We start from the raw sequence: 27500 nt of genomic DNA on the forward strand, positions 1-27500 counted from the left end.
GGTAACGTTCCAGCGATTGTCGTGTAGTTTGAGCCAGGCTTTACAGATTCTGGAACAAAATTCAATCTAGATGGCCCAGCCGTGGCTTAGTCGGCTGGGCAGCACTGGACTGCTATAGAGCTTGAAAGTGACGTCACTTCCCCTGATTTCATGGGACCTCAACGGCGTTAATCGTAGCATGTAATCCAATGGCGGTATTAAAATGATATTTCGATCCCCTCCGAGTTGTGCCACGAGCTCCACATATGTTGTTTCTGATATTTTGGTTGAATTTTTCGTACGAACCCCTAACCTCACATACACACACAGACACACGCACACCGCACCTTCTACCTGCACTAAACACACACACACACACACACACACACACACACACACACACACACACACACACACACACACACACACACACACACACACACACACACACACACACACACACACACACACACACACTGCTGCTGGTGTACTTGATAGACCTATTCTAATATTTATTTTTCTTCAAAATGCTACTATTACTATGTCAGAACGCTATAAAGGACTTTTAGGAAAAGCACAACAATTACCTCCTCTTAATGTATGTTCTCTACAAGTCTTCTGTTGTCCAGTCTTGCACTTTAAATGTCTGTATGAGCACTGTCTATGTCCATACTGTCTTATGTCCATGTATAAGTACTGTCTATGTCTATACTAGGGCAGTCATGGGTGAGCGGTTAGGGTGTCAGACTCGCATCCCAGAGGTTGCCGGTTCGACTCCCAACCCGCCAGGTTGGTGGGGGGAGTAATCAACCAGTGCTCTCCCCCATCCTCCTCCATGACTGAGGTACCCTGAGCATGGTACCGTCCCACCGCACTGCTCCCCATGGGGCGCCACTGAGGGCTGCCCCCTTGCACGGGTGAGGCATAAATGCAATTTCGTTGTGTGCAGTGTGCAGTGTTCACTTGTGTGCTGTGGAGTGCTGTGTCACAATGACAATGACAATGGGAGTTGGAGTTTCCCAATGGGCTTTCACTTTTCACTTTCACTTACTGCCTATGTCCTTACCCAGATTAGTCTATGTCTGCAAGGGAAAGCAAGAAATGTAATTTCAAATTCTTTGTATGACCAGTGCATGTAAATAAATTGACAATAAAACCTACTTGACTTGACTTGACTTTTTGGAGAGCTGTGTTTATTAACATTTTTCATGCAGACGACCTCGGAACAAAACATTGATACTTCTATATGAATATTCATTATCTAGCCTCTTAAACAGCATATTTGTAGCCCAGCGCATATAATCATTGAGATCGGAAGATATTTTCTCGCTACCATGTTGTTAGATGGTCAGCTTAGGTCCCGTGAAATGCGGAACTAAGGGGCGGGACTTTCAAGCTCTATGCGGGCGACCCGGGTTCGATTCCCGGCCCGGCTCATTTCCGAACCATCCCCTGTCTCTCTCTCCTCCACTCATTTCCTCTCCCACTCTTCACTGTCTTGTCTAAATAAAGCTGAAAACCCCCTAAAAAAATAATGTAGATTCTAGAAAGTGTTAAATCAACTCTGTAAGTGTTAAGTGACAGTAACATTAAATGTATGGTTCTTTTACAGTGTACATGCTTTACCTCTCCAGACCTGCATACGCTCACTCCCATGTGATGCAAAACACAATTGCATGGCCACTGTAAAGCATTATTTGGCATCATTGACATGAACTGTATACATTTGATTGCAAGTCTTCCGACTTTTTTTTACATTACATTACATTACATTGCATTTGGCAGACGCTTTATAACCAAAGCGACTTTCAAAAGAGGACATAATCATATCTAACATCACAAGCAAATACAAAGTGCACAGGAAATATACAGAACAACAGGGGCAGATGCAAAGAAGGTTTTTTTTTTTTTTTTAAGAGTACACACACAACACACACACACACATCATGTCAAGAGTCTGCCCTGGGGCTAGGCCAAACCTTTTTAACATATCATATACACTTGGACACCTTGCGAGAGAGAGAGAATGAAAGGCAAATATACCAAGGTATGAGTATTACACATTAGGACACACTACATGGACTATGGCTGCTATTTTCTCAAAGATATCCAACAATAGCCCACATGCCCACCTTCTAGGGCTCAACTCAATGGTACTGTCTTGTCCTAGAGACAATGCACCATGAAAGCAAGTCCATCCCAATGATACTCACTAGCACATCTGGGGTATTTTTAAAAAGAGGGTCATCACTACACCAGGTTTCTTCCCAGTGCCGTATAAACGACAGCATATGTGCAGGGGAATGAGGCCTTCCAGTAGAGCTCTACAGCATATAGAAATAGAACAGCTCAACTATAGGGATGTTTACAATATTAATGAAGGTGCAAAACGCAGAGCAGAGGAGGAGATGCTCGCGATCCGACATACAACACTACTGTAGAAAGAAAGAAAAGTACCGCCCTTGAGTTTTGGGTATACCGCAGCTCATATTGTACACATGAGCCAATGACAGGCAATATGACCACCGCAATATGATCAACCATCATTTACAACAGCGGTCTTCGTCGTTTTAGCAGCAATGATGCACTTCCCCAGAATGCATGTACCATAGCGGCAAATCCCTTCTATATCATGGGAGCTCATGTGTTCAACATCTGCACAAGTATTTACTGACAGACACGCAGATGACACTGAGTCACTTTGAGCACAATATAACAGGCATCCTAGTCTTGGCAGCTTTACGGACAGTTCTAGAATGCTCCACGGTCAAAGAATGCTGGTTCTAGAATGCTCAGTCCGTAGTCAAAGAATGCTCTGTCCAGCTGGGGTAAGGCAGTTTATTCTCCAGACACAAGCGGGCCATTCCAGCTGGCCTGGACAGGCACTGTGCTTTCACAGGAAGCTTGTACACATCTCACCATAAATGTGCAGAGGGGGATGTAGTTTGCAACCAAATAACCAAACAAATTATGAACTTGAAATGCTTGGATTTTTTTTTTGGTTATTTCATGGCACAGATTGAAATGTTCTATTTTTTGCCATGGAACAAACCAAATCATACTATATCATAGAGTTGGGTTATTGTGATCAAAACATACAAATAAAATAAAATAAGATAAAATATACATGCAAACAGAACATACTAGATACAGTACATAGACTAAATAAATAAACAAATGAATGAATGTATGAATGAACGAATGAATGAATGAATGAATGAATGAATGAATGAATGAATGAATGAATGAATGAATGAACGAACGAACGAACGAACGAACGAACGAACGAACCAACGAACTAAAAAATAAGGTAGTAATTCAAATTGGGGTGTACAGTACAAATCTGGCAGGTCCTCTCTCAGGTGTCTTGCACAGCCTAGGCCTGTTTGTTTAGTGTCTGTATGTCTCCTCCTCATCCAGCGGGCTAATGGGCAGAGGGTTGCCAGATGAGGCTGATGATTTCCAACCCAAAGAATGCTCAAAACCTGCCTAGAAGCACAAAATCCCGCCCAATTTTATTGATTTCTATGGCAAAAATTGCTAAAAACTGCTAAATGCAATTTTTACCCGCGCACGGCCATCCTACAGTAAGCAGCCCAATTGGGCAGGGAAACGGTCCAATATGGCACCACTGCTAATGGCCTCGGCCACCACTAGGTAATTAGAGGCCTGAACAGCCCTTCATCTCGTTATCCACTCCAGCCCTCCTCTTCAAACACACAGCACAGGACCCGCCAGCAGCTGCCTCCTGCCTCCTCCTCTCCATTCATTCAGCTTTCCTTTCCTTTCCTTTCCTTACGTCAGAACACTTTACAACACCCCCCCCCCCTCTCTCTCTCTCTCTCTCGCTCTCTCTCTCTCTGTGTGTGTGTGTGTGTGTGTGTGGCGCGTGTCTTGCATCCACTCCATCCTATTTCCTCTTCTCCTCCACTCTTCTCTATTCACCTTTCCTCAACACGCCATCTCCCTCTACTCTGTATGTCTGTCTCTGTTTGCGTCTATGCACTGTCTATCTTCTCTACTCTGTGACTGTTAAACTACAGTATCTCACTGTTCTGTTTTGTTCTGTGTGTGTGTGTGTGCGTGCGTGTGTGTGCGTGTGTATGTGCGTGTGTGTAACTTGCTGTATCTGTGCTGCATCTCCTTGAGATTTCTCGGATCCTGATTTGAGCTGCTGTTGTGAACTGAAAGTGCTGACACACCTGCAGTACCATGTGTGTTCTAGTTGCTAGGTAACACACTATGCCATTCATTACAGAGGGACGTACAGCACACATCAACTACTATCACATCTAAAAACCGTATGGCTTTAAAATGTTCCACAATCGCCAATCACCTTATGTCAGCGATGTCAAACTCAGGCCCGTGGGCCAAATTTGGCCTGCGGAGCCATTTTATTTGGCCCGCGAGATCATTTCAAATGTATATTACAGTTGTCCCACATACACCATTAGTTTACAGCGCAACACGAGTTAAACATGAAATTTGCTGTGTCACAGGATGTGCAGACACATTTTAACTAACAAATATGATGGGAAAGAGTGTATGTGAAATTTAAACTTAAGTATGAACATGCATGCACTGTTTTAGTCTATTTATAAAAAGTAATGGTTGAGTTCGGCCCGCGACTTCGTTCCAGATTTTGATTTTGGCCCTCGGTCATTTTGAGTTTGACACCCCTGCCTTATGTCATTTACACTGAGGACGTTGTGACAGCATCACCGCAAAACCAACACTTGTGAATCTGAGACCTGATCTACAAATCAAACAACTACATCTATGGGAGGAGGGGGGAGGTCTGTCTGTCTGTGTTTCTGTCCGCTGTCCGTCCGACCATCCATCCATTCATCAATCCTGCATGACGACAACCAAAACTCCAAAATGGCCACTTTGGTTACCGATAGCAACCACTGAGCAATTTCCTGGCAACCATCAATAACCGTGATCTGTCCGTGCAGCTGAATGAATAGAGAGACACCACAGGCAGTGGGTAGGGAAAGCAGGTCAACAATACTCTGCTCTATAACCCACTCTAATCACATCAGGACAATATTACACAGAAAATGAGATTGTGAAACAAGGGACAGAGATTTGAATATTATGTTAGACATGACATACAGAGAGAGCTTGAACACATGGTGAGAAAATGACACTTTGTCCTTGAGGTACTACATCCCCCCTCCCTCCGGTCCAATCAGATCTGGTCTCTGATCTCTTCAGAGCTGTTAGCCACGTGTGTCAGATCTCCTCTCTCTAGTCTAGGGATGCAAACGATTAATCGATTAATCGACTTTAAAATGTCTTCCATTTGCAATACAGCCGCCGCTCCAGCTCAGCTGTGTCCTTATCAACACCCAAAATGGCTACGTAAAGCCCCCTGGGGGGGCTGTATAGCCCATGTTGAGAAACATGGTCGGAATTTCTCAATGTGAAGTGTTCTGTCCTTGCTAGGACGAGTAATGGCCTTTTTTCGCAGATTTCACCAAAGAGTTAACCTGGTTCTTTCGCGATGGTTGTTACCACCCATCTGGAACATTGACAATTGCTTAGCTCTGGAAAGGCTCGGGTGTGTTCAAAACAGCTCGAACCTGATTGGAGAATTCACATGGGTTTTTTTGAATCACTACTACTTCAACCACTGACTTGTATATACCCTGCCCCGTGATTCTGATTGGATCGACCATGAAACATCGAATGCTGTTCGGGCTCGTCTAAGATTTCCAGACCCTCGTGCGAGCTCACGAAGTTTAACGAAGATGCACAAAGCACGAAGGGTCTGCGTGAGAGCCAGGCTACCAAAGAGTATCCAATCACTAGTTCTAAGTGTAATAAATAATTGGATACACCGGGCACGAATGGGTGTTACTCGTCCTAGCAGGGCTGGGGCACTTCACTTTGAGAAAGACCCGTAATGGGTCGTTTGCTCGTTTGCTATGCGGCCGGCCCGGGTTCGATTCCCGTCCCGGGTCCTTTGCCGACCCTTCCCTTTCTTTCTCTCTCTCCCTCCCCACTCACCTTGTGTCACTACCTTCACTATCCTGTCAAATAAAGGCAATAAAACCCCCCAAAAAGGGGGAAAAACCCCCCGAAAGACCCATAGTGTAGTAGAGAGGCTGACCTGCAGCATGAGCTCGCAGTCCTCGCGGCCCACGAAGATCATCTCCCGTGGCAACCGGTGGCGAGTGCCCGAGCTGCTCACCAGGAACCATGACGTCACGCTCATCTTCACTGCTCCGCCCAGAACAGCCTGCGCATCCTGCACACACACATGCAGGGGAAGACACGGACATAGCTACTGTACATTACATTACATTACATTAGTATTTAGCAGACGCCTTTGTTCAAAGCGACTTACAAGGAGCAATTTAAACAAGAACAGGGTAAGGCACAGTGTACAGTTGCAACACTGATAGCATTGTCCTTCAAAGAGTAAAGAAGAGGACAATGCATTAAAAAGTAGCAAAAAGTAAACGTAAGACCTCAAGGTGCAGTGTGCAGTTGCAACACTGACAACATTGTCAAACACAAGGTAATAGAAGCAACATTAAATAATAGGAAGGTAACAAGGCAAATTGGATAATAGGCAAGACATCTAGGCACAGTGTATAGTTGCAACAATGTCCAACACATTGATAAAGATACATGTGTCAGTGACATTTCAGCCTAGAACGCTCTTTGCATCCTGCATACACACATGCCATATGGAGAGGATATTGTAAAATTATACACAAGTTTTACATGTTTTTTATGAATTCTAAAAGATTTTTATATGACAGTGTAAACAGATAATATACATTTTGTGGGTAAATTTGCTCCTGAAAGTGGGCCCTTTTGGAGTTTGGTGAAATTAGTATGAATAAAGCACAAATTGTACATCATGGCATTAACATATAATGTGTATGATACAATTTCTTTCTTTTTATGCTTCATACATATAATTCAACACATAATTCTGTATGAGACAACACCAAAAGGGGGCTCCAGAGTTCTTTGCCAGTTTTTTTCCATATGGAATACAGGGGAAGACAAGTACAGACATGCACACAAATGAAACACAGGGCGAGGCCACATCAACACAGGTTTATCATCATTTGTTCTACAGTCCATGCCATTGAAATGAGCATAGTTCTGGCCCTGCCGTGCCAATGTGGTAGGGCACTCGCCTGCTATGCGGCTGACCCGGGTTCGATTCCCGGCCCGGGTCCTTTGCCCACCCCTCCCCATCTCTCTACCACTCATTTCCTGTCCTACTCTTCACTAGTATCCTGTCCTAATAAAGTTGAGCCCCCCCCCCAAAAAAAAGAAATGAGCATAGTTCTGTCGCTTGAGACAACAACACTGGTTGTTTTGCGTTTTTCCACCGGGCCCCTTCAGGTCGAGGACAACTGATCAACCAACCACTTACTAGCATTTACCAGACCCATGGAGGCAAGAGTTCAGCCAATCTCATTGACCTTAAATGTCCATTTTTTACACAGCAATGGTGGCTCACGGAGCCTTTGACACTAATGCCTCTTTTCCACTGCCGGCTTTCTGGTAGGCCTACAGCTCGACACGGCGTGACTTGGCCGCCACTTTTTGCTTTACAATTGAGCTGTGTCGTGCCTACTCGAAAAGCAATGTTAGTAGTGTTGTAGTAGCCTCGCGAGCCATCCTACGTACTTCCGCCAAAGGATTGGCTCCACTACGGTAGTCTGGCCGTGCTTCTCTGTGGAGTGCCTGGAGCAGTAGGATTCTGATTGCAAGGCCCCCCCAGAAAAAAGCCAATAAGCGAATAAGCGCCCCACGTGTGGGCGAAAGGGGGAGGACGCTCGTGACAATGACGTACACATCTGCGCCAGAGCCATTGGTCTGCGCTATGTTGTTGTAACTGCCGACGATTGGGTGAGAGGTGTCCAATAATTTCAAACCATAACTGAGTGCAAACTTCCTGCTTCCTGCTATCGCTTCAGAGCAAACAAATGCCAGACCATAAATATGAAATTAAATGGTATTGTGGGATGGGACCAGGTTAGTGTTGTAGTGGTTATGCGTTAGTTTCTAGCTAACATTAAACCGCTGCCTAGAAGAATTTGAATCTTCGTGAATCATGTCACCAACCGACTTCCTGTTCCCTGCCTGTCACAACTCTTAATTCCATGGCTCTGGCGTTTACTAGTGGTAGCTGGGAAGCTATAATTGGTGCCCCTCCCCCTAACTACCTCGAAATGACCGGGCTGAGTCCATTCCAATCACCACTATTTAACAGAGGGGTCGATGCCAATATGGCCGCCACAGCACAGGCAGGCGTCTTCATTTTAGGGCTAATCAATGCATTCCCAGAGGAGAGGAAGCACTGGTGGCCACTCGCTCCGGATCTAGCTGCGCAACTGCTGATGACTGCGGGTGCATCCCAATATGTGTCCTTGCCTCCTCCACTTGTGCTTGTCTCCTCGTCCCGCCTCCTGGCCCCTCCTCCATGGAGAAAACGATAAAGTTTCCCAGCTGTCAGCCTCGCCACAACAACTTTTGAGGGACTGTTTTTCATTCACCATCCCAATTGCAAATGAGAAAAAGACTCTACAATTGAGCTTTTGCAAGATATTGAAGTATAATGCTGTTGTCAGTGATGTCATCATGACGAGAAGCAAGTGGAGGAGGCAAGTGGAGGAGGCAAGGTCACATATTGGGATGCACCCTGCCATTGTCACGTCACCCAGGGCCGCTGACAGCTTCGGCCGGGCCCCGGGCAAAAATCGTAATCAAGGGCCCTCCCATCAATACATACAATGTAGTGAGGAACTAATTCTGGGCCCCACCTTTGCCTAGGCCCGGGACAACAGACCCCTTTGTCCCCCTGTCGGCTCCCCTGGTGTCACCGCATAGCTGTTGCAACCTCATCTCAATGCTCTGCACCATCTGAGATCCATCAATGTAGGACTACGTGTATGAATATCCTCAAAATACTTTCTGAAGGTGTTACTCACATAATATAGAATAATACAATGACATTATATTGCCAGTGTCCCGTACAAGCTGCTGCAACCAGTATCCTCATATCAATGCTCTGCACCATCTAAGATCCATGAAAGAAGCACTACATGTATGAATATCCTCAAGTGTAAATCACTTTCAGAAAGTCTTACTCACTAACAGTTTGTAGTATCAACGTGAATAGTATAATTATATTTTAGATATTTTTCAAGCACACCCCACATCACTGCACATAACGAATCTTACCTATATTCAGCATGGGGTTCAATAATGCATTAAAATATACTGGTAAACTAATCCACTCAGAGAGTGCAGACCTCTGCCAAGGAAGCTGTTTGAAAGAACATTTCACTATGTTACACCCTGATTACGTTCAAGTCTTTCTGCCTTGCTTTTGTTTTTTTGTGATTAACTTTTCATTAGGTTTTTTAAAAACAAAAAAATAAACAAACAAACAAACACACAGACAAACAAACCGTCATCCTCATAACATGAAGTCAGGGAATAGTGGACAAAGAGAGGGGGGGAGGAAGTCATCCAATGGTGCTGTAACCTGTAACCAAAGAAAGTTGTCCAAGGAGGGGTGCAGGCCTAACTCAAGGGCCTCTAAGAAGTCCAGACAGTTCACAAACAAAATGTCCCCAAGCAGCCACAGTTTCTGGCTTTGCCCGATGTGCTCGAGCTGTGGAGAGTTCCAAGTTGGCCATGTATCTGACATTTATCATCCAGTTGCTGACTAAATTCAAGTTCTTATCATGCCAGTTCTGCCTTGCTTTTGTGAAGTTAGAAACTGGAATGTCAAAATTCGCCCTATCCCGAAATGGTGAAGAATCTTCACTGCATGGAAGCGAATAGCAGAGAGCAATAGAAATATTCTAAAGGTTATTGCTAGTGTTGCACCGATACCATTTTTTAGCCCCGATACCGATACCCGATACCCGACTGCGCAGTATCGGCCGATACCGATACTACTCTGTTTGAAATTTATATACAGTATATATATGAAAAGTTATATAGGCTACTACTTGGATGTAACATCATTGCTATTATGGCTTTGTCAGGCTGCTGCCTACTCCAGTAGAACTTTTTATACTTTTTAAATACCTATGATATAAAATAACTAAGATCAAGGCTGTGTTTAAGAGTCATACGAGCATCTGTAAATGGTATCGGTGCCCTATTTGTTGGTATCGGCCGATACCGATACCACCATTTTAGTGCAGTATCGGGGCCCCAGCCGATACTGGTATCGGTATCGGTGCAACACTAGTTATTGCAAGGTCGGTCGGCCTGGAGCATATTGAGCTGTAGATGCTGCTGCTGCATCTCTTCTGGATCATGTCAGCATGTTTAGGACATGATATGCCCATATTCACACAGATGATGCCATGCTTGAGTTCTGACGCCGCTGGTCAGATCAGCATCAATACACTGCTGTGGGATGGTGATGGCTTTGTGCAAACAGTACATTTCTCTCTCTCTCTCTCTCTCTCTCTCTCTCTCTCTCTCCCTTTCTGTCTCTCTCTCTCTCTCTCTCCCCCTCTCCCTCTCTTTTTCTCTCTGACAACATACATGTGTACGATAGAGAGAAACTGACAGATCGGACCTTGAGGGAGAACCACTTTAGCTTCAGTGAGACAGACAGAATTCTCCACACGTAAGCCTACTCAATTTCCAACAACTTCCTCTGTTTTTGTATCTGTGTGTGTGTGTGTGTGTGTGTGTGTGTGTGTGTGTGTGTGTGTGTGTGTGTGTGTGTGTGTGTGTGCGTGTGTCCTCGTGCATGTGTGTGTGTGCATGTGTTTGCGTGTGCTTGTATGACTCTGAAGGGAAAGGCAACTGTGGAGTCACTGAAGGACAATCTAAACATTTTTCACTGGACAATGTATTGTTATTACTGGAATTGCACATGCACATCCTGTATGCATTGCCAATTTATAATAATAAATACAATAATAAATCTAACAATTCAGGTCATAATTCACTCAATCCTGTTCTATTCTTTTCTATTGCTTTGCAGTCTAACACCTGACTATACTGATATCATTTGGCAGTAGGGATGCAAATTATCGATTAATTCATTAATCATTAGTTGATAGCTTTATCGATCAACTTATGATTAATTGATAAGCGGCGTTTCCCCCCCGAAATTTCAATGTTTCTCGAAAAAAAACTACTAAATCTAAACATTTTAAATAAAAATTTAGCCAAAATACCACATTTAAATGAATTCTATTTCAATTCTTTAATCCAAAGGTGATTTAAATATTAACCCTATTCACACCCCTCTTCACACACACTCTTCACATGCCCATTTCACCTGGGTGTCTTGTCAGTTGAATTGTCGATTAATTGCGATTAATATTTTTAATCGATTAACGCATTGATCGATTAAAGTCGATTAATCGTTTGTATCCCTATTTGGCAGTTGACCCACTCTGATGTACAACCAAATGCACAACATTTCTGGTGAAATCAAATACTTCTCTATGGGGGGAGGTCGACCCCATTCTGAATCGTGTAGGCTACACGGGGCTATGACACATTCATTTGACAAAAAAAAGTGTTGAGCTGCATTTTAAATGTCAAGTGACCATTGAGATGATGTTGTTCTCTGTGAGACCTTCCCGCTTGTCTACATGGATGAACATCTGCCCACAACAACCCCCACACTCCACCTCTCTCACCCCTTCCAACCCCCACAATCCACCTCCGCCACCTCTTACAACCCCCACTCCACCTCTCCCAGCCCTTACAACCCTCTTCCAATCTCACTCTCCACATCCACGACAGCACCAGGGCCGGATTAATGCACAGGCTAGATATGGCTGCAGCCTAGGGAGCCCCCACATGCCAGGGGGCCCCCGATTGGCCAAAAGGGGAAAAAAATACTGATGCAGTATTGCAAAATTCCTCTCCACAGTTTGCAGACATGCCGCCCTAAACTCCTGTCTTAGAATTATGACACTATCTATGTAATATTGTCCCAAAATTTGCCCTCTGTGGGCCTACAGAAACCTGTAGCCTAGGGGCCGCCGGCCACCTTAATACGGCCCTGCACAGCACAGTCTGTTTGGGCCCACGGCCAAACACGTCCTAATGTTGCTGAAAACTGTAGTGACAGACAGTGTTTCAGTTTCAAGTGCTGCCATGATCCCAAGGTTCAATAGGGCCCTGAACCCTCGGACTCAATACATAATAAATATAAACACGTAAACAATGTGCACAACTGTGTTTTCTGTGTTTTCTGTGTTGCTTGTTGCCAAACTACGACTCTGTCTCTATGCCTGCCCATGTGAAAATGTTTCATAATAGGTGGATACTGGACTGCACAGCACATTGCGACACAGACACAGCATGACAACACTGACACTGTGTGATGATGATTATTCGGGCAAGCACTGCACTTGTGTGTGTGTGCGTGTGCGTGTGCATGTATGTGCATGTGTGCGCGTGTCTGTGTCTGTGTCTATGTACGTGTTAAGCTGTCAACACATGAGGGGATATCTAGGGCTTTGCCAGTCCAGTCACAGCATCAGTGAAGCCCACATATTTTCCTCTTTTAATCTCACAGCTTACTGTACGTCTCTCTCCTCGCCACCACTTAGGCTCTGCTACTGCTGCTATGCTCTTTAACCCCTTAGCACAGAGCCTATGTTATAACCTTACTCTCACCAAAATTGTAATAGCTATGTCTTAATCTGTCAGTTAAGGCTCTTGGCAATCTCATAGCAATGTTGTTATGATGTCGTTGGGTATTTTCAGCAAATAGTGAATAGGCCCGCCAGCGTCCCCATCTGCAGTAAGAGGCTATGCTGCGTTCCCAATGCCAGGATGGACGGCTGGGCACCGTAGAGACACACACTGGGGACTGCAGATTAATCACTCACAATAATCACAACCATCAGCTGCTAGCTGTGCCATGCTGTCTGTTCTCTGCCAAAGTGACATAAAGCATATCAAGGCAGTTTGTGAAACATCTCTGCCCTTTAAAAATGCCATTGTAGATGTAGATCTATCAAACTGTCACAATCTTTTTTTTTTCACAGTACAGCCCGGGCCCAAATATACAGCAATTGCATTTTGAGCAAACTCGTTTTCTTCTCTATGTGTAGTATCTTTAACCCCTTTGCGCAGAGCCCATATCAGTGATGCGCGGGCTGACCCGAAATCAGCGGGCGCTTGCAGTTAACTGCGGTCGACCGCAGGCACGGGTTATGAAATATTATTTTTAATGAAATTCGGGTCGGGTGCGGTCGGTCAGGACCTTTGAAATGATGCCGAATTTTAAAGTAGGCTATAGCCAATAGGCTATAGTTTACTTTAGCAGACAGGGACATTTTTTGCGAAATAGATCAAAGTTTAGGCCTATATGGCTGAATAACTACGATGGTGCCACGCGCTCTGCAGGAGACTTAATGGCCCCTGCGTCGGCCGAATATCTTCTGCGCGCAACTGGTGCAGCAGGTGCAACCATTGAGTGCATTTTGAAGAACACAGAGGGTGCTCTCTAAACAGTGCAGTGATGGATATAGCCTACATATTTTCTTATACAATTGTAATGGTTTCGCACTCATGTGTTGCTTACAGAGTTTGTTTTCATTTCCTGTGTCGACTACGAGGCAATCCACTTGACGGCTGGCTCCGTCTGCTCACCAACATACAGATTAATTTCCTCCACAGGTAGGGATTCGAGTGGCTATGCCTACATTGTCGAAATAGAATAGGCTACTATAGCCTATAGCCTACAATGTCCAAATTATTAGCCTATTCCATTTGAATGCAGTGCTCATTTGAGTAATTTAGCCTACAGTGGAAGAACAATGCCCTCGCCACTTAAAAGAAATAGGCTAATAAATAGCCTAAATAATAAAATAGCATTGTATGAAGAGCAAACTTGGTAGTCTGGGTAACAGACAAACATTTATGGTCGAAATGCTCATATTAGAAAATAATAATTTGTGAGAAAATGTTATCTAGCCTATTCAACATAGACTAGGCTACTTTTTGTTGGACAGGGCATGTCGCGTTATAGCATCGTGAGTGCACCATGTCAATCAGTTGAGAAGGGCTCTGCAGCCTACGTGATCATGTATGGATCTTTACATTGCAGTCATCTAAGATTACGAAAGTTCACGCTTTGTGTGGGCTAAATTATCATTTGCGCTAGAAAGACAAGCGTTGCCTATAGTGGCACCAGGCGGCGCAGGTTGCGTTTGTGGTTTGTGCACACACATGTGACGCGATTATCTTTCCCAAACTCCCAAATTAACCGCTTGGTCTCTGGTGAAGGAGGGGGTGGCCTTGGCACCCTGTCCCTCAACTTCGGGATAGGAAAAAGCGAAACCAATTTTAGTTCAGGAAAAGGACAGAGCAGAGGAGTAGCCTACCAAACCAAAAGAAGAGAAGGTGTTGTAGGCTACATTGCCACTATGGGTGTTTTCATAGCCTTCCTGTTCCCTATCAACCATTTAAGCGAACTTATACCTGCAGCTCAGCATTTTCTGTGATGTGAAGTGAATCCAGACCCCTCGGCAGTGAACCATGCTGAGAGCTTTATTGACGTGATTGCGCTTTGCCAATGACGCTAGGGTGTTCATAAAGACGCACGGCTACTATTTTCAAAGGCGGGTCGGGAAGCGGGCCGGGTCAATATTTTTCATGAATATTTCTTGCGGGCAGGGCAAGCGGGCGGACTAGGGAAAAAAGCGGTCGGGTGTATCTTGTTTTTTCGTCGACCCGCGCATCACTGGCCCATATCACATAACCTTCCTGTCATCAAAATTGTAACGACCAAGTCTCAATCTGTTACTTGAGGCTCTCAGTCATGTCATAGCAATGGTGCTATGATGTAGTTGAGTCTTTTCAGCAATGAATGAACGGCAGATGCATATGGCCTGGGAATCTGCCCCCAACATTGCGTTGCCATATGGAGACTCTTCAGAATGGTACTGAGGAGCATGTGTGCAGTGATCCTCCCCACAGCATCGCCCCGCAGGTTCCATCAGGGCCAACTGCTCCTCACCCCCTTCATCTTTTGAATGCCGCCTGTCTACCTGCCTGGTACAGGCGAGTTGACAGGTGTTCTAGGACACTGCTCTGCGGAGACTGCACCCTGTGTGGTATGAGAAAAAAATTCTCCTCGGGGACAATAAAGGCTATCTATCTATCTATCTATCTATCTATCTATCTATCTATCTATCTATCTATCTATCTATCTATCTATCTATCTATCTATCTATCTATCTATCTATCTACAGTATCTATCTATCTATCTATCTATCTATCTATCATATCTCTCCACCTCTCTACCCCTCTCCCTCTCCTCCTCACCGGCATCACCTTCATCACCTCTGCCCAGGGCTGAAAGTAGTTTTGTTTTTTTACCGGTGCTGCTACCGACCCACAAACGAAACAATAAAACATGTGCATTACATGTGCATGTGTCTAGACATCTAAAATGGTGTGGCATAGTGGCATGAGAAAAAAATTCTCCTCGGGGACAATAAAGGCTATCTATCTATCTATCTATCTATCTATCTATCTATCTATCTATCTATCTATCTATCTATCTATCTATCTATCTATCTATCTATCTATCTATCTATCTATCTATCTACAGTATCTATCTATCTATCTATCTATCTATCATATCTCTCCACCTCTCTACCCCTCTCCCTCTCCTCCTCACCGGCATCACCTTAATCACCTCTGCCCAGGGCTGAAAGTAGTTTTGTTTTTTTACCGCTGCTGCTACCGACCCACGAACAAAACAATAAACAAACAAAACAAACATGTGCATTACAGATCTATATCGCTGCATGATTATTTTCGGAGGACTTCATAGGATGACACTATGTCTAGACGTCTAAAATGGCATAGTGTGGTTGTATGTGTTTTCTAAAGAAATAGCAGACCTTTAGGGGTGCACCGATACCACTTTTTTGAAAACCGATACAAGTACGAGTACATTAATGTGTGTACTTGCCGATACCGAGTACCGATACCGATACCTTTTACCACCAAAATACAATGAAAATAAATGCATGGCCTTGTTTTTTTCCACCTGTGATATTTTTCTTGTCCATTTCCATGTAGATTTAAATGTTAGTAAATGTATGAGGTGCCACTTTTTTCCATGCTGATTTCAAGTCCACAGAACATGACAAGATTTTGCATTGTTTTGAGTAATACTGCCCTACTAAGGCAAAAGACAGTAACTCACCAGAGTGTGAAACTGAGAAAAATGATGTTAAAGTTATCTTAAAATAAATTAATGTCACCACAATCTGGTTATAGCTACAAAGCTGTAATTTTCACAGTTTGTAGTGTATGCCTGCCTACATCTATTCATAAAAAATAATTTTACAAATAGTTAACCTTTGACCCTTTTTTGGAAGTTACTGTGTTCTGCCTTAGCATTGCCCCCGGAATGACAATTAGTCATGCTAAGGCAGAAGACAGTAACTTCTATTTTAAATCTGAATAATAAGCAACAAATACAACTTTCACATATAATTTAAGCAGTATACACACTATTAGAGTCATTATGACAAAATGTCATGTTTATTAAAATATAAATTGTTAATAATAATAATAATATAATTATAAATGGGTTTTGTGTGTGTATTTGTATTTCATACTACCTCAAATAGTAGTTACACACATTGCCTAGCAGGCTGATCATGTTTCATAATATAATAGTTTCATTTTATATTTTTTTGATTATTTACATGACTGAAATTTAAAGAAGGAGTTTTGACTGTTAACAGATGAACAGTAACTGAAGTTACTGTGTTCTGCCTCAGTTTGGAACATCAGAGTTCCAGAATTCTGCAGGTCCAGAGCAGAAGGCAAAAAGCAGTAACTGAAGTTACTGTCTTCTGCCTTAGTTTACACAAAGGATTTTCAGCTTGTTTTACTTTACACCTTTTTTTACCCTCAAAACAACTGATTTCAAACTCCATGTTTGTTCACATGATAAAACTGATGATTATTATTGCAAATATGACAAAAACTCATTTTTGAAAAATTTGAAGTTACTGCCTTTTGCCTTAGCAGGGCAGAGTACAGTAGTACTCATAGCTGGTATCGGCAAGTGCTTGACGAGTACGAGTACGAGTATAATGAGTAGTATCGGGAGCCGATACCGATACCAGTATTGGTGCATCCCTACAGACCTTATTTATTTCCCAAATGTGGGTTTTTGAACAGCATTAAATCTATTCTCTAACCGGAACTACGCACCTGCTGTAAATTTCATACCGGTGCTGCGCACCTGTGCACTGCGCACCCGCCTACTTTCACCCCTGCCTCTGCCCCACCTGATCCCGTCCCATCTCTTCACCCCCTCCTGATCCCCTCCTACACTTCCACCCCTCCATCCTTCCATCCCTCCACCGTTCCATTCCTCTATCCTTCCACCCCTCCACCCTTCCATTCCTCCACCCCTTCCATCCCTCCACCCTTCCATTCCTCCACCCCTTCCATCCCTCCACCCTTCGATTACATCCACCCTTCCACCCCTCCCCCCTTCCATCCCTCCACCCTTCGATTACATCCAGTTCTCCATCCTTCTGTACCCCCACCCTCCACCCCTGTGCCCCTCCTGATCGCTTCCGTTCCCCCATCACAGACCCCTCCATCCCTCCGGTCCGGATCACATATCCATTCATCCATCCCTCCACCCCTCCTCCTCCTCCTCCTCCACCACCCATCCCTACAGTAGGTCTCTTCTCTTCTCCAGAGAAATCAACACAGTCAGCTTTGTGTGCATTTCTGTGTCTGTTTGTGAGCTCGCATGTCTGCCCGTCTGTCTGCCAACTTGCCTGTCGACACGTGGCCTACTCAATCATCTGGGAGGCACTAGGAGGGAAGGGAACTGTGACAATGCAGCGATAATGCTGTGACTCTGTTATGGCATTTGCAGTTGCCTTGCAGTGGAGGTGCCAGAGAAAATCCCTAAATCCTGCAATATTATTCCAGAGCATGAATCTCATCATCTAAGCATACAAAGGATGGGATAACAATGTAAAATGGAATGGGTAACACCCGTGCTCTGTACGGAGGGAGGGGATGGATTTGAAAAAGCCTTTGGAATGAAGATAGTTAAGATTAAGTTAACTAAGACAGAATAGTACAAATATTTCACTGAGGTTCAAGGCTATGCACGTGTTCAATGAGAAGTTGCCTTAGTAGGGTAGTTTTAGAAGAGAGCATACCATATTCAAAACAAATTAGAACCCTGTTTGTTTGTCATTACATGCCCTGCCAACATAGCCTACAATCGATTTCTTTTAGGATCTGGCTATGTGTGCAACAGGGCACATTGCACTCATTGATGCTTAGCCTATAGGCCGGCCCTAACCATTCAAATGGTGATGAAGTGGTCAGAGGAATAGCATTCGCTTGAATGAGTATTACCATCATTCAATCACAGATTTAAAAACGTGAAATGCCACAGTGTAGTAAGCAAAGCAATGCGATAATCCTTCAAACAGAATAGCGATGGCAGCCTACATCACAGACCGCCTACATTTTCTCATTTGACTATTTAATTTGCATCCCAGTCGGTGCGCTGCCTTCGCTGCAATCTGGCGAAAACAAATGTTATTTAAAACCGTGATCTATTTTCCCTTTGTAACAATGAATCTTGCGGACATCCCAACAACCAATGTAAATGTGCGTCTCAGCGTGGAATGTGATAGCCCACTGCACTGAAAACAAGCAGGTTGCGCGACTGGTGTTGCCTGGTGGGAGGCAGGATGCTGCTTATCGACCCTCTGCCCAGCCCAGTTTGCCCGAGAGAGATGTCATCCAGCCCAACAGTCATGCCACATGTCGCGACGGTGCCCTTAACATTCACATCCATATGTAAAACAGACTATTTTGGCACAGAACACGGAAAGCTCGTTTCCTCAGTCTAATCCATTGCTACAAATGTGTTGGCTACTGATGTAGCAATGCTACAGAAGCACCCGCGACTACATTCCATGTCGGTTACACTGTCTAAATAAAAGGAATCCTATTCTACAATGCTGTGCCATTGACACCATGCTGACGCCTACGCCTATTCCATTCAATGACATAGTCTACCGTAGGCCTACAGTCTACATTCGGCCTATTCGTTCAGTCACCACCACAACCGAATCCCGAGCATCATGACCGTACAATTTTTTGCGACCTACCTACAACATTCCAGATGCCGCGTAGAGCTACCCCACCAAGCAACAAATGATGTCACCGTGGAATTGACACTAAATGCGTTACCACACGTGTCAAACAGGCAACACCTCAATCATCCACGTCCTTCAGTCTGTTATCTCTCAGGTATTCTTAGGGGTTTGTCTATAGGAATCCTCCCATCGTGATCCTCGTCCTCGACAGTCAGCTGCCTGCTATGGTGTCTCCGACGCGATGAGAGACTGTCGCCACCAGCTCTGGACCAGCCCGAGAGCCGAGAGCATGCAGCACCGCTCGCAGGTTAGCGCAGGCTCAGCAGAGCCAGCAATGCCAAGCTCTTCCAGCCAGGCATCGAAAATCCCCCCAATTCACACAGTCTAGGAATAAATGTAAATTCTACACAGTTTTACGACAGGGATTTAAACGTGCCGTTGTTAAACGGGATTATATTTCCTCCTGAACAGTAGCCTATCTATCAGGCTCACGTGAGTTAAAGCGAGCTGTGTTGATCCTGACGTCACCTTTCTTTGTTTCGCGTTTTGGAATTATTATCCATATTAATAACATAAAACTGCTGATCTTGCCATTTTTCCCATGTTTCTAATAATTTTTTGTATGTAATATCTAAACAATGCAATGAAGGGATGTAAAATTTTACTTTTAAATTATCATATGTCATGGCCAGGTTCATTTTGTCTCAGTGACCAATGATAGTGACGAGCGGATGATTACGTAATATGATAATTAATAGCTAATATGCTCCATTAACGCATCATTTCAGTATTAACAAATGTCTACTCATTACAATAGTCAATAGACAATGTTACAAAAAAGTCATATAGGCCTACTTATTAAAAGCCAATAGGCCTATGTTATATAGGCCTAAAATTAGTAGCCTATATTGTATACTACGAGGTGCATTGGTGTGGGTGGATGGGTGCACCTTGAGACCATGCACGAGTTTGAGTGAGAATGTAGGGTGAAGGGCATGGTATTGGATGTAATTGTTGCACACAGAAGAGGACACACACTGAAATGCTTCTGTGCAGTAGGCAATAGAAGGGGGGGAAATAGTTTTTATGCAAGGTGCGGCTCTCTCATTTTAGGCCTACTGTATTCTAGCTCATCATTTGGGCAGCACCCTCACAGCACTTTATTAAAATTGAGTGAAGCCTGCTCCCAACCATTGACTAGACTGACTGGATGACACAAACTATTAGGCCTAACAGGCCCACCTTGGTCAACTGGCATTAACACACATACAGGGATTATACATCGGTCTGGTGTGTCCCGGGTCAAAAGGCTTAGGCTGTTAAATATATCACTACAAAGCTTTATTAGTGTACGCGGTACATAAACATTCTGGCCTATATGTAATCCTGTAAATGTAAATACACCTTTTCACTTTTCTGACAACTGATTTAATTGTATGGTGTCCATAGCATTGTAAGCAGCTATCCAATTCTACATTGATGCAGTACAGCATTCATATTTTACAACCTTGCATGAGTTTTTTTAGGCCTGTGTTTTTGTTTGTCTTTCAGTGAATTTTTTTCAAGGCCTACACACACACACACACACACACACACACACACACACACACACACACACACCACCACCACCACCACCACTCACACATCAACACGAGCAACAGTTAAAAAAGACTTTCATTTCCTGGCTAGAATGGACAAAAGTTGTAATGCAAGAATGCCAACGCAGTCAACAGAGTGAAGAGAAACATCCTTTATTCACAAGAGCTGGTGTCTGAGTACCTCACTCACTCACTCGGCCAATGGAAAGACAGGAGAAGAGGAAAAAAAATCAAATAAAAATAACTTAAAAAAAAGAAACTTACATGTGTTTTAGTATTCCTCTCAGCTGACTTTGAACCCTGTGGTGAACCTAAACACTTTGGTTGAAAATTCCAAGAGCGAACAACAACATCAACAACAAAGAGTGCAATAAAAACGCACAAAATAGAAAGGATTTAAATATACAAAAACACATTTTCTAAAAAAAACAAAACAAAAACAAAATTAAAAGAAAAGAAAAAAAAACAATAAAATGAATTATCAATGGGCCGATGTACATTCATATTAATTCACAAATTATGTTTCAATAAGAAAAGAAAGCAATAATAAAAAATAATAGAAATTTAAAAAATAAAAACCTCATCTCCACTCGGAGATGACTAAGTGCTGTCAGCATGGGTTTTCAACATAGGGTAACACTTTACTTGACGCCGGCGTCATATGCATGTCATTACAGTGTCATAATAGTGTCATGACACAGTCATAGATAAGTCATAAACATTATGTCCATGTCATACACATTTTATGACTGTTGGCCTTAAGTGACATTAGGTGATGGCAAAGACATAATAGTTAAGACACTTGCATAACGGTGCCATGACCCTGTTATGACACTGCAATGACATGCATATGACACCGGTGTCAAGTTAAGTGCTACCCAACATAGTAAGGCCGTCATGTCTTCTGGCTGATCTCTCCTAGCCAGCCAGAGCCCCCTTCACTTCCTTTTGTATTTGTACGATTTGGCCTTCCTTCATACCTTCTATTAGTTAAANGGGTATGCCACTATTTTGGGGCTTAATACAGTTAAAATCGTTGGCTGGGGCCCCTTTAAGTGTGATTCTTAAAACACTAGCAGAAAGTAAAACAGCTAAATTCGATCCACATTATTATCCAAAGGTGCAATAGACAGCATTGCCTTTCAAGAAAAGAATAAGTGGGCAGGATTTTTTTTTTTTTTCCGTTTGTTCTGACAGAGGGGTTGAATAGGAGTATACACAAAAATATTCTTCCTCTCCTTTTTTTGTTTCCAAGAACACAGGCAGTGTGTGCCATCTGTACAAACTGGTTAGCCACATGCATAGCCATCAGCTAACAACAGTATCATTGTGGCTTTTTGTAGCAGGTGAGTTCTCTACTGCGTATATACAATGCTGACTACTGCACCTGATAAAGAAGCAATGACGAGCATTCACTTACGTACGGTATCTCTTCAAAATGTCTACTGTGTGCCTGGTGTGTGTGTGGTGCCTAAATTCTACACTACAGGTAATTAACAACATTTTGGCAGCTTGTGCGAGTTGCTAACAGAGTTAAGAGTGTATTATGACACATGGGGTCTATAGGGGTTGCTGCCGGTTATTTTGTTTGTTTTCTCTTCTTTTTTTGTTCTGCCAAAAATAGATCTTCTTTCTTTATTTTTTTTCTACCATAGCATTTCGACACAAATGGATGGCATCTTAAAAATCCTTGTGGTAAGCCATGCAGGAGTGTGCTCAAAGTGCTACTATGGTGTCATTGTCATTGCGTTACACTGACAAACGTGCATCCTCAGAATGGCCATTGATGTTTGCTAAGTGTGGTGCACGGTGTGTGTGTGTGTGCAATCAAAGTGAACTGAAAAGGTCTTTACTCAGGACACCTTACCAAGGCTGCGAGAGTGCTAGTCTGAACAAGGAGGACGACACCCATAGACATTATTATGGCTGGATCACGAAATGGTGTACTTGTGCACTTCAGTGTTCATGTTTTAGTGTGTATGCCGTATTCTTTACGCACTAAAAAAACATAGTGCCCCAAGTGCAGAAGTGCAGCATCTGAGACACAGACAGAATATGTCTATGATTACGCCTGTACAGAAGAAGAATGCCCCCTGGTGGGTGCCGGTGGCATGACATGGGTCTGGTCAGGAGAAGACCCATATCAAGTTGGACACTGGCGTTAGAGAGGGAGGGGAGGGGAGGGGGGGAATAAGTGTCCCTGTACAGCACAGTGCGGTGGAGTTAATCACACGTGACCAACATTGATGACATTACATATCGACGACACACTCTCTAGTCACAGCCAGAGTAGTGAGGCTGAACCTGCTGCTGCATGGCAAGAGCATTGCAAAGCCCCTTTTTAATGAGCATTTAATCTTACCAGTAAGGTTTGCTTTTCACATTTCTTTTTTTCTTTTGAATTTTTTAAGGTGATCAGCTGCCTCACCAAAAGGCTCGGGGGAGGGTATCATTGTTTTGGGTAACAAAAATGTGTATGGTACAAAAGGGGAAAAAAAACTAAAATCCTTAATTTTACACGTTGCTGCTGGGCTTTGTTTCTGTTTTTTTTGTTTGTTTGTTTTGTAACTCTTATCTCCCCTCCAAAACCTACACCCCCCCTTCGGCCCTAGTCACACCTGACAGCTTAAGACACTAGTATTCAGCAAAAAAAAAAAAAGTCCAAACGTCAATCAGTCACAGTCATCAAAAAAACCCCCGCAAAATCACCAGACAGCACATCATCCGTACAAGTGCACGCATCACTAACTAGCTCAGGTGCTGTTTCCACGTAGCTGGATATTTTTATATGTGGATATTTTTTTCTCCTGGTTGCATTGGCTTTGCATTGGTTTTGGCCTTCCGTTTCCACGTAGCAGATATTTAAAATCCAAGTATAAAAAGCAGGAGAAAAAAAATATCCTGTTTAGGGGGCTGAAACGCATTTGTCACAATGGAGTATTATTTTTTTTTCACATGTTGCGTTTACACCTCAACAGGAGAAAAAAAAAACCCTGCTAAAAGAAATATCCTGCTACATGGAAACAGCACCTCAGTCAGATGGATCGACTCCAGAGACTCCATGACTATGCTGTGACTACAAAATCCCCCCGGGAGCATAGCGGTCAACATGAGCACCCTTGTGAATAGATATGGACATTTTAGGGGGCTGAAACGCATTTGTCACAATGGAGTATTATTTTTTTTTCACATGTTGCGTTTACACCTCAACAGGAGAAAAAAAAAACCCTGCTAAAAGAAATATCCTGCTACATGGAAACAGCACCTCAGTCAGATGGATCGACTCCAGAGACTCCATGACTATGCTGTGACTACAAAATCCCCCCGGGAGCATAGCGGTCAACATGAGCACCCTTGTGAATAGATATGGACATTTTAGGCTGGTAACATGCAGGCTGCACTACAGGGTACGCATGCGCGTGGGCAGAGAGAGTAGATAAGAGAGAGGTTCCACTGGCCCATTGTTTCCGGGTTCTACTCCCCCTTTAGGCAGACCTAAGGACTGTTCTATTCATTGTAGGAGCATTATGACACGCCCCTTTAGGCAGACCGGAACCTGGTCACGTTAGGTGCCCGTAGAAACCTGTTATGTTGGCATATCTCTATATACTTAAAGAATCTCTGGCGTGGGTGGGCACTTTTCGTGTATGAACACGTCCCCATGCGTAGGCTACTGACTCAGTCGGCTCCTCTGGCCTGCCCATGAGACCATGCAGTGTTTTCCCCTCCGAATGCTCCAATCGTGCGGTGCCAATCACTGCAAGTCATTAGACATATTGATTAGCCAATACATACAGCGGCGGGTGGAGCAAACGTGGGGGAAAACAAGTAGCCTAATTTCACGGGCGGGCCCAGAGTTGCCCACTGGGTCAATTTGTCAAATTTGTGCGCGGTACGTACGTACGGTGCATTATTCACAGCACCGCGCGGGGCGATCTCCAGAACTTCCATTTTGAGATTGGGACGCGGTACAGTCAAACCATGATGGAAGATATATATGTAAATGAGAGGCCCTTTGGCTATCTGCCTCCTTCATGACACCGCCAGTATCCTACGTTGTGCTGTGATCCTTCCAAAAGCAAGTACTGGTTGTGCACTCGGCCACACAGGGTTGTGTGCGTTATTTAAAACCTTTAAGAGTGTGGGTTCTTCTTGAACATTTCTATAAAAAGAATGTGTTCTATAACAATGCAAAATTCTAAAATTCCGAATTTTATTGTATGGTGCCCAGAACTTTCACTGCCCGAACATTCCCGTCACAGCGGTGTGACAGTAGTCACAGTACACTCTTAAAGGGGTCACAGCAAGCATGTCCTGTTCCTCATTTGCTTTGCATACTGGTGTCCAGTCAGTCATCCTATTAAGTTGTGCATGGGATTGTGCGCATTGATTGATCTACATGACAAGTGTCTAGGTTTTTTTTTCAACTCTTTTTCAAACACAAACTCCACCCCTACCCAAAATAAAAGCACAACGCTGAACGAATCTATTGTGTCTAGATGAAAAGGTAATGGAGAGCTGTGTTGAGAGGATGGTCAACATCACTTCTGTTGTTTGTGCTTGCAGTATACAGTATACAGTATGTTTGTGAATGTGACCAATCTGTGTATGCGTGGAGCGGTACTCTCACAGGCATAAACTCCTGTATAGGGGACTGAATGAACTCAAGGGACATTGGTTTGTTGATGACTGGGGGTGCGTTTCAATATGCAACCTTGTTTCCTCCACTTGTGCCTGTGGCCTCGTACCAGGAAGTAATATGTCACGATGACATCAATGACAACAGCATTATATTTCAATATCTTGCAAAAGCTCAATTGTAAAGTCTTTTTCTCATTTGCAATTGGGATCACTTTATTGTTTTCTCCACGGAGGAGGGGCCAGGAGGTGGGGCGAGGCCACAAGCACAAGTGGAGGAAGCAAGGTTGCATATTGGAACGCACCCCTGCTCTCCTTTATAAGTATCCAAAACCTCCCCCACAGACCTTTAAAATGGTCCTTAAAGGGATGGCACTTTTTCGTGCCCACCTCCACAAAGGAGAGACAGGTGAAGAAGGCATTACTTAAAAAAAACAAAAAAAAAAACAATAATAGTAATAACTTGAAAACAAAATATTCCTGTTATGCTGTTACTTTGTACCAGTACCCTAATGATGTCTGTGCTAAGAGGATGACCACATCGACAGTCAGTTCCGATTAAATAGTCGTCCAAAGATGAACTACTGAGAAATGAAAACACAAAGAAACAAAATCTATGATATATCATCAAGTGCCAAGTGGGATAAGGAGAAGAAGATGAGAAGAGTGACGTCTCCGCATGAGATGTGGTTGCTATGACGACCGGGAGTAGAGGTGGGGATGCGTTGCGGCGGGGCACTTCCTGGGGTGTGTGTGTGTGTGTGTGTGTGTGTGTGTGTGTGTGTGTGTGTGTGTGTGTGTGTGTAGTGTTGCCCCTCGCTGGAGCTGAGGAGTGGAGCACTGGGAGAAAGGAGAAATAAAGAGCCGGAATAGGAGAGGAGAGGGGAGGAGAGGAAAGGAGAGGAGAGGAAAGGAGAGGAGAGGGGAGGAGAGGAAAGGAGAGGAGGGGGTAGAAGAGAAGAGGACTGGAGAGGAGGGGAAGGGAGGGGACGGGAGAGGAGGGGAGAAGAGAGGAGAGGAGAGGAGAGGAGAGGAGAGGGGAGGGGAGGAGAAGAGAGGAGAGGTGAGGAGAGGGGAGGGGAGGGGAGGAGAAGATCATGATGGAAGTGCAGAAGCTGGAGACACTGATTAAGATGATGGTCAGAGCAGATATTGGATATGAGAGGAAGGACAGGAGAAAGAAAGACAGAAAGAAAGAAAGAAAGAAAGAAAGAAAGAAAGAAAGAAAGAAAGAAAGAAAGAAAGAAAGAAAGAAAGAACAAGAGAGAGAAAGAAAGAATGAGAGAGAGAGAGAGAGAGAGAGAGAGAGAGAGAGAGAGAGAGAGAGAGAGAGAGAGAGAGAGAGAGAAGGTAAGCGACAAGCAAAGATATTTAATAAATCTGAGAACAGGGCAGAGGAGAGAAGGGTGAAGAAGAGCAGAGGGGAGGACCGGGACAGGGATGCATTGCCAGGTAGAAAGGGAACAAGAGAGAGAAAAAGACAGACAAAGAGATGGAAAGGAAAGAGAAATAGACAGGCTAAAGAGAAAGGAAGAGAGAGAAAGTTAGCTAGAAAGAGAGGGGTGGGGTGGGCTATGTAGTTCCACTGGCTGAGTAGGAGAACTGCTCAAAGTGGGGCCTCCGGTCACTGTCAAAGGACTCCATACTGTCATCTGCAGACGAGAAGAGAAGAGAAGAGAAGAGAAGAGAAGAGAAGAGAAGAGAAGAGAAGAGAAGAGGAGAGGAGAGGAGAGGAGAGGAGAGGAGAGGAGAGGAGAGGAGAGGAGAGAAGAGAAGAGGAGAGAAGAGAAGAGAAGAGAAGAGAAGAGAAGAGAAGAGAAGAGAAGAGAAGAGAAGAGAGCAAACCATAGTCACAAATCTCATTCAAATCACAATCAATGCAGTAAGTTCCAATATTACCTCTGCTAATGCATTTGTGTTTGTATGATTGTAGGCTAACACTTTACTTGACGCCGGGCGTCATACTGTACGTATGACATAACGTGTCATAATGCAGTCATGAACTAGTCATAAACATAATGTCAATGACATAAACGTTTTATGGCCATGAAAAGTTGACATTGTTCGGCCTGTCTTTGTTATACCCGAATTTCACTTAAAGACAAAGTCATACAGTGTTTATGACTTTGACATAATG

The 27500-nt window shown here is 43.8% G+C and overlaps 2 protein-coding genes across 2 annotated transcripts in view; both read right to left on the reverse strand.

Annotated features, from left to right (window-relative positions):
- Positions 1-19229, reverse strand: part of cep170bb (centrosomal protein 170Bb) — a 59098-nt gene extending 39869 nt beyond the window's left edge. The window contains exons 1-2 of the mRNA XM_063222210.1: positions 19140-19229; positions 6098-6235 (exon numbers count right to left, since the gene is read on the reverse strand). Of these exons, the coding sequence (XP_063078280.1) occupies positions 6098-6202 (105 nt within the window). The 5' untranslated portion in view covers positions 6203-6235; positions 19140-19229. The remainder of the gene's footprint in view (positions 1-6097; positions 6236-19139) is intronic.
- Positions 19230-26414: 7185 nt separating this feature from the next.
- The window catches only part of akt1 (v-akt murine thymoma viral oncogene homolog 1), a gene marked incomplete at its 5' end in the record, with an annotated part of 33616 nt that continues 32530 nt past the window's right edge, over positions 26415-27500 (reverse strand). Inside the window, one exon of the mRNA XM_063222211.1 lies at positions 26415-27015. Coding sequence (XP_063078281.1) covers positions 26936-27015 — 80 coding nt within the window. The remainder of the gene's footprint in view (positions 27016-27500) is intronic.

The sequence above is a fragment of the Engraulis encrasicolus genome, chromosome 18, assembly GCF_034702125.1.
Source record: "Engraulis encrasicolus isolate BLACKSEA-1 chromosome 18, IST_EnEncr_1.0, whole genome shotgun sequence".
In the NCBI taxonomy this organism is placed as follows: Eukaryota; Metazoa; Chordata; class Actinopteri; order Clupeiformes; family Engraulidae; genus Engraulis; species Engraulis encrasicolus.